This window comes from Mobula birostris, chromosome 16 (assembly GCF_030028105.1).
Source record: "Mobula birostris isolate sMobBir1 chromosome 16, sMobBir1.hap1, whole genome shotgun sequence".
NCBI classification, from domain to species: domain Eukaryota; kingdom Metazoa; phylum Chordata; class Chondrichthyes; order Myliobatiformes; family Myliobatidae; genus Mobula; species Mobula birostris.
Window position 1 is genome coordinate 19,450,053 of NC_092385.1, and position 12,585 is coordinate 19,462,637.

Genomic DNA, 12,585 nt, shown 5'->3' on the forward strand with positions numbered 1-12,585 from the left:
CAGCAACTGCTGATCTCCTGTAATTTTCATGCACACCCATCTCTAGTGTTTACAGAGAATGTTGCAAAAAACAAAAAAAAAAAATCCAGTTCTGTGGTGGAAGTCACTTTGTTAATGAGAGAGATCAGAGGAGAATGGCCAGACTGGCTCAAGCTGACAGGAAGGTAACTAACTCAAATAACCATGCGTTACAACAGCACTGTGCAGAAGAGCATCTCTGAATGCACAACATGTCAAACCTTGAAGTAAATGGGCCACAGCAGCAGAAGACCATACCAGGTTCCACTCTTGTGGCCACTTTATTAATAAAGTGGCCGCTGAGTGCATTTATGAAATAAGTAACACAATCACCCACCATTCTTCACAACTTCAAAATGTTTGTAATTCAGCATTTCCTCATCAAATTATTAGTTCAAAATTTACATTGGCTAATACGTAAATTGACAATATGTATCTCTAAAAATATAAGGTAGTTGAAAACTTACATTAAAAAACAGAATATTTTTTGCATTGTTGAATTATATGCATGCAAATTCACTAAGCCATAATTATTGGCATAATTGTGTTTTTAAAGCCTATATATATTTCAATTTTTATTTTAATTGCAAAATCTGTTCCAATCTTCCACGTGGCTTATCATTCCAACAAGTATTTCTTAAATTAAAAAAAAGCTTTAAGACGTACCAGTTAGTAGGTTAATTGATCCTTGTAAATTGTCCTGTGATTAGGCTAGAATTAAATTGGGGTACTGCTGGGTGGCGTTGCTCTAAAGACTGGAAAGGCCAATTCCATGCTGTATCTTGATCAATTAATAGATAAATAAAGTTCAATATATGCTCCAATTTATTTGCTCTCTGTAAAGTTTTGGAAGTTAGTGGAAAATTGTCCTTTTTACTTCTTGGATTGCTACATTAGAATATTTTACTGCAATTAGCTGCTCAACCAGTTTGTCAACATCACTGTTGTTGCACTCCAAGAATCCTTCAGAATAGGTGCCTGATAGAAACTGACATTGGAAAACTTAAAATGCCCACCAGGATCAGTGGATTGCCAATATCCTTCAAGGCCAACGATGAGCACCCCCACCTTTCCACTGAATGCAAATCAATTCGTGTCTTGAGTGTAATGGAAAGCCTAGTAAAAATTTAACTTATGATGATAATCCATAGACACCCATGCAAAGAAATGTTAGATTACCTTTTCTAGTGAGTAAAGAGCTTTATTGGGATCCATATATTTATGTGCTAGGGCTTCTATATCTGCCCTACTTATAACAGGTTCTTTCAGCTGTTCAAGCCAGGACCACATAAGACTGCACAACACATAAGGATTCTTCTCCATACAGATCCTTTCCCAAGTTCCTTCTCGGACATTTAATTCATGCTAAAACAAAATTAATATATTGGTTACAATTAAATGTAGCAATAATCTTTTTCAGATTTGTAAATGTTGTCAATATTGCAATACCATTAAAAAAATAAATTAATGTGCATATGTAAATGAGTGCATATAAGTAATAGTATATCAAAGCATAAGTTTAAATTGGTTTGCAATTTCATGTACAATCAACCCTGCACTACAGAAGTTTCGGTAACAGAAATTCACCATACAAAATTTGCAAATCACTACCAAAAATTTTGGGATTCAGTACATCCCATCGGGCAGAAAACACAAAAGCTTAAGAATACATATCACCAGGCTCAAGCAAAGCTTCTATCCCACTATTATAAGACTCTTGAATGGAGTCTTTATATGCTAAAGATGAACTTTGATCTTTCAATTTACCTTATGGCCCTAACACTTTGTCTACCTGCACTGCACCTTTTCTGTAATTGTAGCACTACATTTTGCTCTGTTTTCTCTTGTACTACCCTTATGTACTTATGTATGAATGAGCTACCTGGAGGGCATTTCTCTGTAACTCTCTGTACATGTGACAATGATAATCTAACTACTAATTACTGTGTCCGACAGAGTGATGTGCAGCACTGGGGCTCCACAGGGGACTGTATTGTCTCCCTTTCTCTTCACCATTTACACCTCGGACTTCAACTACTGCACAGAGTCTTGTCATCTTCAGAAGTTTTCGGATGACTCTGCCATAGTTGGATGCATCAGCAAGGGAGATGAGGCTGAGTACAGGGCTACGGTAGGAAACTTTGTCACATGGTGTGAGCAGAATTATCTGCAGCTTAATGTGAAAAAGACTAAGGAGCTGGTGGTAGACCTGAGGAGAGCTAAGGTACCGGTGACCCCTGTTTCCATTCAGGGGGTCAGTGTGGACATGGTGGAGGATTACAAATACCTGGGGATACGAATTGACAATAAACTGGACTGGTCAAAGAACACTGAGGCTGTCTACAAGAAGGGTCTGAGCCGTCTCTACTTCCTGAGGAGACTGAGATCCTTTAACATCTGCCGGACGATGCTGAGGATGTTCTACGAGTCTGTGGTGGCCAGTGCTATCATGTTTGCTGTTGTGTGCTGGGGCAGCAGGGTGAGGGTGGCAGACACCAATAGAATCAACAAACTCATTCGTAAGGCCAGTGATGTTGTGGGGATGGAACTAGACTCTCTCACGGTAGTGTCTGAAAAGAGGATGTTGTCTAAGTTGCATGCCATCTTGGTCAATGTCTCCCATCCACTACATAATGTACTGGGTGAGCACAGGAGTACATTCAGGCAGAGACTCATTCCACCAAGATGCAGCATTGAGCGTCATAAGAAGTCATTCCTGCCTGTGGCCATCAAACTTTACAGCTCCTCCCTTGGAGGGCCAGACATCCTGAGCCAATAGGCTGGTCCTGGATTTATTTCATAATTTACTGGCATAATTTACATATTACTATTTAACTATTTATGGTTCTATTACTATTTATTATTTATGGAGCAACTGTGACGAAAACCAATTTCCCCCGGGATTAATAAAGTATGACTATGATTGAATAAATCTCTTCTGGCTGCTTGTTCCGTATAAAGTACTCACAACCCTCTGTGTGATAATGTTGCCCCCACCCCCTGTAAAATCTATGTCCTCTGGTTTTGTACTCTCCTAGCCTGAGGTAAAGACTGTTATCATCCATCTTATCTATGTTTTTAAGAATCCTAAAACGTCACACATTATTAGGTTACAGCTGGAATACCAGAGTTATTAACGCCTTTTTATAAAAAAGCAAGAGGGTAAAGATCCGTTATCTACTAACAAACAAGCATAATTGTAATCAAGAATTTCACTACAAATGTAACTGTAACTAATAATTGTAACAAAAGTACACATAGACTAAGATGTTAACTGTCCTGTGCTATCACCAGTGGGATCATCAGTTGATCTTCAACCTGTCTTCAGGAGAGAGAGATAAGTAAGACAATGGAGCAGCATTTGGAAATGTTAATGAAGAGACGAGAGAGTTTAACGGAAGGAGACACCGGTCTGAGTATAGTCAAGACCGGCTCCTTTTGAACCCTGAACTGTTTGAAGTGTGATGGACAGGCGATACCCCAGCAGGGGGATAAAAAGGGGCAGGTCCGCTAAGACACGACACACGACACCACGAGGTAACGAGACCCTGGAAGCAGTGCGCCCCCACAAGTCCGTGGGAGTTTTGGAGGTCTGGTCGCGGGACCAGCCATAGACGCACAGGGTGGAAAGATACGGTCGGCGGGAACCTGGTGTGTGTCCACCCTTGCCTGGGTGCCCGGTTCACCGCTGAAGAACGATCGTGTCTGGAACGGAGGGGTCACAGTCGGTGACCTCAGAAGACATTACAAAGGGCTCGCCCGAAAGCTAACTGCGAGGAATATCGAAGGTCTGTTTGGAATCCGATTTGCATATCATTCGTTTTCTCTCTCTCTCTCCCCAACGGCACGACGGCGATTACTGCGAACTGAACTAAACTGAACTCTGTCACTTGTGATTGATCATCTTACCCCTAGACTGCGATAGAGCTTGATTGACCCTACTATCCTAGTTCTGTGTACATGTGTGTTTATTCATTGCTAACCTGTTGCATTTATATCCTTACTATTAGAGTACTGTGTTGCTTATTTCTTTAATAAAACTTTCTTAGTTCCAGTAATACAGACTCCAACTGAGTGGTCCATTTCTGCTAGTTTGGCAACCCAGTTACGGGGTACGTAACATAATCTAATTAAAATTTTCATGTTAGCTTGAGATGGTTCTTAAAATTTAGTCAACAGAGGCTCACTCAGGATTGAAAGGAAAAGCTTAAAAGGAATTCTTCAATCTGTAGATAATAGAGGACACAATGCTATTCAGTAGAAATGCATTTGATAGTAGAATAAATAACTTAAATTTAAAATGAAAAAGTTTAAAAGAACACCCAGTAAGGCCAAAGAAACACAGGCATAGAAGACATCTCCAATTGAAGAACACAGATTAGCATAAAACATGAAGAAATAAAGGACTTGCTTCTACACAAGTTTCACCTTCAATTTTCTGGGCATGAATTGCTGAACAAGATCAGGTAAAAAGGAATTCAGGAAAGTTCTCTTACAAAAAATATAACCTGATCAACAAGTTTATTACTTCAGCTATGATTCCATAAGCAATTTCTAAAGTAGTAATATTAGGTATGGAACAAATTCGTTTTTAGCAATAGATAGGACATACATGCTTCTTTGAAATATTCCATGTAAAGTTAACTACTAATTGTATAACTGATGAAAACTGAATTCACAGGAGACTTTGAAATCCCAACATACAGCTCTGGGGAGGACAATGGCTTATGTAAGGAACTCACAAAGGAATGCAATCAATAATGCAACATCCATACTATAATGAACCATCTCCACTGACTCCACTGGTTTTCTCATTCCTGTGTGTGTATTCTAGTATTAATTACACAATTGAAAATTAGAAAAATATATTTTAAAAACTGCAGATGATGAAAATTGGAAATGGGAACAGAAAATACAATACATTCTCAGCAGGTCAAGCAGCATCTGTGTACAGAGAAACAGCTAACATTTCCATTCAAAACCAACACACACAAAACGCTGGAGAAACTCAGCAGGTCGGGGAGCATCTATGGAAGTAAACAGTCGACATTTCAGATAGGAAAGGAAACGGAAGATGCCAGAATAAGCAAGAGGGGAGAGGAGGAAGACGATGAGGACAAGCTAGAGGGTAAGAAGTGAAGCCAAGTGGATGGGGGAGAGGGGGCATAAAGTAAGAATCTGGAAAGTCATAGGTGGAAAAGGTGAAGGGCTGAGAAAAAGAACTGATAGGAGAGGAGAATGGACCATGGGAAAAACCAAAGGAGGAGGGGCACCAGAGGGAGGTAATATGCAAGTGAGGAAAACTGGTAAGAGGCCAGAGTGGGAAGTAGAAGAAAAGGAAAGGGGAGGGGGAAATTGGAAAAATCAATGTTCATGCCATAAGGTTGGAGGCTACTTAAATAGAATGTGAGGTGTTGCTCCTCCAACCCAAGAGTGGCTTCATTGTGGCAGAAGAGGAGGCCATGGACCAACATGTCAGAACAGGAACGGGCTTAGGAATTAAAATGGCTGGCCATTGGGAAATCCCACTTTTTACAGATTGAATGGAGGTGCTCGACAAAGAAATCCCCTAATCTACATCAGGTCTCATTGGGAGCACCGGGTTCAGTAGACAATCCCAACAGATTGACAAGTGAAATGTTCCCTCACCTGGGAGGAGGCAAATGGCCATGGTGAAGTGGCACTTTTGCCAACTGCATGTATAAGTGCCAGGAAGAGGGATTAGTAGAGAGGGATAAAGGGACAAAGGATTCATAGAGGGAACAATCTCTGCAGAAAGCGAATAGTGTGGGAGAGGTAACAACGTGTTTGGTGGTAGGGTCCCTTTAAAGATGGTGGAAGTTGCCAAGAAAGGTGTATGGAATGTGGAGGCTCATGAGGTGGTAGGTGAAGACAAGAAGAACTCTATCCCTGTTAAAGTGGAGAGAAAATGAGATGACCATGGAGACTCAGGAAATGGTGCAGATGTGGGTGAGGACAGCATCAATGGTGGAGGAAGGGAAACCCCATTCTTTGAAGAAGGAGACACCTCTGATGTTCTGGAATGGAAAACCTCATCCTGGAAACAGGGGTGGTGGAGATGAAGAAACTGAGTAAAGGGAAGGGCATTTTTAAGGAGACAAGGTGCAAAGAGGTATAGTTAAGATAGCTGTGGGAATCAGTAGGTTTAGAGAGAGGGAGGGGGAGGGGGAGGGGGAGGGGGAGGGGGAGGGGAGGGGGAGGGAGAGGGGGAGGAGAGGGGAGAGAGGGAGGTGGAGAAGGGGGGGAGAGAGGGGGGAGAGAGGGGGGAGAGAGGGGGGAGAGAGGGGGGAGAGAGGGGGGAGAGAGGGGAGAGGGAGGGAGAGGAGAGGGAGGGGGAGGGGGAGGGGAGAGGGAGAGAGGGAGGTGGAGAAGGGGGGGAGGGAGAGAGGGGGGAGAGAGGGGGGAGAGAGGGGGGAGAGAGGGGGGGAGAGAGGGGGGGAGAGAGGGGGGGAGAGAGGGGGGGGAGAGAGGGGGGGGAGAGAGGGGGGGGAGAGAGGGGGGGGAGAGAGGGGGGGAGAGAGGGGGGGAGAGAGGGGGGGAGAGAGAGGGGGGAGAGAGAGGGGGGAGAGAGAGGGGGGAGAGAGAGGGGGGAGAGAGAGGGGGGAGAGAGAGGGGGGGAGAGAGAGGGGGGAGAGAGAGGTGGGGGGGAGAGAGGGAAGAGAAGGGGGGAGAGAGAGAGCCTTCAACACACCTGTACCCATGGTCACTATCACAGGCACCAGATTAGCCTGCCTGAGAGTGAAACTGAAGAAAGTGACTGGCTGAAATGGAGTCCCTGACCATGTCCTCAGATATGTGCAGATCAACTGCAGGAAGATTTGCAGATATCTTTAACCTCTCTCTACTCCAATCTGAGATTCCCATCTGTTTTATGAAGGCCAAAGAAAAAAAAAGGAATCCTAATTACCGCCACTTAGTGGCTTTGACAACCATTTTCATGAAGTGTTTCTAGAAACTAGACATAGCACACATCAACTCCAGCACTCCAGACCCATTTCAGCTATTGCCAAAACAGGACCATGATGGACACCATCTATAGCCCTTCATTCATTCATTTATAGAACATCTGGATTACAAGAACACCAACACCACTCTTAGTAATTACTACAGCTCCATTAACAATACAATAATTCCAAATAAACTCAACTCCAAACTTCTAGACTTAGGACTTGGCATCCCCCTCTACAAATGAATCTTTGACTTCCTGACCAGCAAACTACAATCAATAAGGATAGAAAGAAACACCTCTGATATGATCAACACACATCAAAGTTGCTGGTGAATGCAGCAGGCCAGACAGCATCTCTCGGAAGAGGTACAGTTGACATTTCGGGCCAAGACCCTTGTACCTCCTCCTAGAGATGCTGCCTGGCCTGCTGTGTTCACCAGCAACTTCCATGTGTGTTGCTTGAATTTCCAGCATCTGCAGATTTCCTCATGTTTGCGTTTTTAAACACCTCTGATATGATTATCTTTGGCCTTGGTGTTCCATAAGTTTACATCCTCAACTCTTTAATTTATTTCCTATACACTCCTGACTGCATGTCCAGTTTTCGTGGACGCTATGGCAAGAAAACATATCAAAATCTCTATTTCCCCAAAAGTCTAAGGGAATTTGGTATGTCTCTGATGATCCTCACCAATTTTCACAAATGCACCATAGAAAGGATTCTATCTAGATGTATCACAGCTCAGTGAAGCAACTGCTCTGTGTATGACTGCAACAAATTGCAGAGATTCACTGCAGCCCAGTACATCACAAAAAACAACTGCTCCTCCATTGATTGTATCTGCTGCTTCCCACTCCCTCAGGAAAGCAGCAAACATAACCAAGCCTAAAGGACCCCTCCCCACAGTTCATTAACTCTTCTCTCCTCTTCCCTTCAGGCAGAAAATTTAAGGACATGTATCATGAAGCTCAAGGTCAGCTTCTATCTCAGTATCAAAAGACTCTTGAATGGTCCTCTTGCAACATAAAGATAATATCTTGATTGCTCAATCTGCTTTACTGTGGACCTTATATTTTACTTATCTACCTGAACTGCACTTTCTCTGTAACTGTAACACAACCTTCTGCATTCAGTTTTTCTTATCCTTTTCGTACTGTTTCAGTGATGTATGTAGGAAGGGTCCTGATGAAGGGCCTCAGCCTGAAACATCGACTGCTTATTCATCTCCATAGATGCTGCCTGACATGCTGAGTTCCTCTGGCATTTTGTGTATATTATTATGTACGGAATGATCTGGCTGCATGGAATGCAAACAAAACTTTTCACTGTATCTTGGTACAATAATAACCAACTACCAACCCAAACAAAAGAGCATGAAAACCACAAAATGAGGGCAGACAGAACACTGAGTTGGGAAATTTGCAAATTGCAGAGGTCTAGGACATGCCAGCATGTGCTAATAGAAAGAGAAAAACTGAGTCACTGTTACAGATAGACAAATCTATTTTGATTAAGGCAAAGTGGGTTTTTTAAAAAACTTTTAGAAGTTAGAAAACTTTATTAAAATTCGAAGGTTAAGCAGCTTTAAAAATAACTTCAAATTATCTAAAATTTCATCCAATCATCTATAATCCTGTTAAAAGGTTTAAAGGGGCAAGGCTTCAGGTTCGTGAATCATTGGGATCTCTTCTGGGGGAGGTACCTTTACAAAAGTGACAGGTTGCACCTGAACCCAAGGGAAACCAATATCCCCACAGGCAGATTTGTTAGAGCTGTTGGAGAGGGTTTAAAGTAATTTGGCAGGTGGAGGGAACAGGAGTGAAGGGACTCAGGATAGAACGATTGATAAAAAAGCCAAGTTAGCATGCAGTCAGACCGTCAGCAAAGACAGGCAGGTGACAGGACAAAACTGCAGCCAGTAAGGTGAGTATCAGTACATTAGGAATGTAGAATCAAAAAGGGTAGCAAATAAAGTACTCTACGTATTATATCTCAACACATGGAGTATGACAAATAAGGTGGATGATCTTGTTGCACTATCACAGATTGTCAGGTATGATGTTGTGGCTATCACTGAATCATGGCAGGAAGAAGGTTATAATTGGGAGCTGAATGTCCAAGGTTACATGTTGTATCAGAGGGATAGGAAGATAGGTAGAGGGATGGCGTGGCTCTGCTGATAAAGATGGCATCAAATTAGTAGAAAGCTGTGACATAGGAACAGAAGATGTTGAATACTTGTAGGCTGAGTTAAGAAACTGCAAGGGTAAAAGGACCCTGATGGCAATTATATACAGGCCTCCCAACAGTAGCTTGATGTAGACCACAAATTACAGTGGGAAATAGAAAAGGCATGTCAAAAGGGCAATGTTATGATAGCCATGGGAGATTTTAACACGTAGGACGATTGGAAAATCAGGTTGGTATGGATCTCAAGAGAGTGAGTTTGTTGTATGCCTATGAGATGGTTTTTTAGAGCAGATCGTCATTAAGCCTACTGGGGAATCAGCTATAGTGGATTGGGTGTTATGTAATGAACCGGAGGTGATTAGGGAGCTTAAGGTAAAAAGAATCCTTAGGAGGCAGTGATCACAATACAAGGCCATAAGACATAGGAGCAGAATTAGGCCATCTGGCCCATTGAATCTGCTCCGCCATTCAATCATGGCTGACCTTTTTTTTAATCTCCTCCTCAACCCCAGTTCCCAGCCTTCTCCCCATAACCTTTGATGTCATGTCCGATCAAAAACCTATCAATCTCTGCCTTAAATACACCCAACAACCTTGTCTCCACAGCTGCATGTGGCAACTGTCTTGTCCTAGACTCTCCCACCATGGGAAACACATCTACTCTACTCTGTCTAGGCCTTTCAACATTCAAAAGGTTTCAATGAGATCCCTTTCTTCTGAATTCCAGCAAGTACAGGCCCAGAGTCATCAAACATTCCTCGTATGATAACCCTTTCATTCCTGAAATCATCCTTGTGAACCTCCTCTGGACCCTCTCCAGAGCCAGCACATCTTTTCTAAGATGAGAGGCCCAAAACTGTTCACAAATACTCAAGGAGAGGCCTCACCAGTGCCATATAAAGTCTCAGCATCACATCCTCGCTCTTGTATTCGAGACCTCTGAAATGAATGCTAACATGGCATTTGCCTTCCTCACCACCGACTCAACCTGCAAGTTAACCTCCAGGGTATTCTGCATGAGGACTCACAAGTCCCTTTGCATCTCAGATTTTTGGATTTTCTCCCCGTTTAGAAAATAGTCCACACATTTATTTCCATTACCAAAGTGCATGGCCATACACTTTCCAACACTGTATTTCATTTGCCACTTTCTTGCCCATTCTCCTGATCTGTCTAAGTCAGAAGAGGATCCTTTTATTCCCACTCACTGCCTCCTACCAATCAGCCAATACTCTAACCATTGATTGAGTTGAGCTTGAAATCTGATAGGGAGAAAATAAATCTGATATAGCAGTATGTTGTATATTTGGACTTTCAGAAGGACTTTTGACAAGGTGCCACACATGAGGCTGCTTACCATGTTAAGAGCCCATGGTATTACAGCAAAGTTACTGGCATGGTTAGAGCATTGGCTGATTGGTAGGAGGCAGTGAGTGGGATCCTTTTCTGGTTGGCTACCAGTGACTAGTGGTGTTCGGCAGGGGTCAGTGTTAGGACCACTTCTTTTTATGATCAATGATTTAGATGAAGGAATAGATAGCTTTGTTGCCAAGTTTGCAGATGATACAAAGATTGGTGGAGGGGCAGCTAGTGTTGAGGAAACAGGTAGGCTACAAAACGAATCAGACAGATTAGGAGAATGGGCAAGAAAATGGCAAATGAAATACAATGTTGATGCATGGTCATGCATTTTGGTAGCAGAAATAAATATGAAAACTATTTTCTAAACAGAGAGAAATTCCAAAAATCTGAGTTGCAAAGGGACTTGGGAGTCTTTGTGCAGAACACCCTAGATGTTAACTTGCAGGTTGAGTTAGCAGTGAGGAAGGTAAATGCAATGTTAGCATTCATTTCAAGAGGTTTAGAATACAAAGCGTGTATGTGATGCTGAGGCTTTATAAGGCACTGGTGAGGCCTTACCTTGAGTATTGTGAACACCTTGGGATCCTCATGTAAGAAAAGATGTGCTGGCATTGGAGAGAGTTCAAAGGAGGTTCACAAGGATAATTCTGGGAATGAAAGGGTTATCATATGAGTAATGTTTGATGGCTCTAGGTCTCTGGAATTTAGAAGAATGAGGGGGGATCTCATTGAAACATTTCAAATATTGAAAGGCCTAGGCAGAGTAAATGTGGAAAGGATGTTTCCCATTGATGGGAAAGTCTAGGACAAGAGGCCCCAACCTCAGGACAGAGGGGTCTCCATTTAAAACAGAGAGACAGAGAAATTTCTTTAGCCAGAGGATGGTGAATTCGTTACCACTGGCAGCTGAGGAGGCCAAGTCATTGGGTATATTTAAGGCAGAGATTGAATTGATTCTTGATTGGACACTGCATCAAAGGTTAAGGGGAGAAGGCTGAGGAGTGGATAAAAAAAGGATTCAGCCATGATTGAATGGCAGAGCAGACTCGATGGACCAAATGGCCTAATTCTGCTCCTATGTCTTATAGTCTTATAATGAATTTCAGATTTGCAGTGGAACTGTTCCAAAAGGTACTCAATTCAAAATAATTCAGCCCCTAAATGTGAAGGAGTTTGACTTGTCAAAACATTTGTTAAACTGTGTAAACACAATCTGTGCAATCATCAGAAGAGTGCATGAATAATATATGCTTTCAGGATGCTGGTTTGCCATCTTCTTGTCATGTCTTTCTGAAGATCAAAGTCATGGTGACATTTTGAGAATGAACTCATGTTCAGAAATAAATTCATAATGTCACAGATGGTAGTCTCAATTTAATGGCAATTCGTTCAGTAACTTTTAATTCAAAAAATAATTACATACAAAATGTATATACCCATCATCCTATTTATCAGTTGTAGATTATCATTTGACATTACTTATATATGATTGATGCACATCAACTGGGTGACATTGCTTAATCGTTCTTATCAACATAATGCCTGGCTTGGGAAAACTATGGATTGCAATTTATTCAAACCCACTCAACAAATTGAAAGAAAAAGATCTAGACCAGGGGTTCCCAACGTGGGGTTCACAACTCCCTCAGTTAGTGGTAGGGGTCCATGGCATAAAAAGGGTTGGGAATCCCTGATCTAGAACATAACGTCAATGGATTTATTGAAGACATATGTTCCATTACATATTTTGGATTATAAAATAACAAAGGGCTTCGTTTCAGACAAGACTTATGGTCAAAAATTTCTTCTTACCACCAGCTGTAAAGATTCATCTTGAAATGAGCGATTAATTTAAATTAATTAGTCACTAATCTAGCTTCACAGTCTGTAAATATTTTGTCTGCAGCTACTGTTTGTTTTCCTTCACTTCGTTAATTTTCTATCTATATAAGCATTGGTCTTTCTATCCAGTACACCTCAATTTTGTTAATAAATCTTTATGTAGTAAATTAACAAACTCTTAAATGTCCATATACATATTAAC

At 41.9% G+C, this 12,585-nt stretch overlaps 1 protein-coding gene across 3 annotated transcripts in view; it reads right to left on the reverse strand.

The window, feature by feature from the left end:
• The window catches only part of ptpdc1a (protein tyrosine phosphatase domain containing 1a), a 130,223-nt gene that overhangs the window by 8,184 nt on the left and 109,454 nt on the right, over positions 1 to 12,585 (reverse strand). For all 3 annotated transcript variants that reach the window (XM_072280101.1, XM_072280099.1, XM_072280100.1), the window contains exon 8: positions 1,198 to 1,383. In XM_072280101.1, coding sequence (XP_072136202.1) covers positions 1,198 to 1,383 — 186 coding nt within the window. The remainder of the gene's footprint in view (positions 1 to 1,197; positions 1,384 to 12,585) is intronic.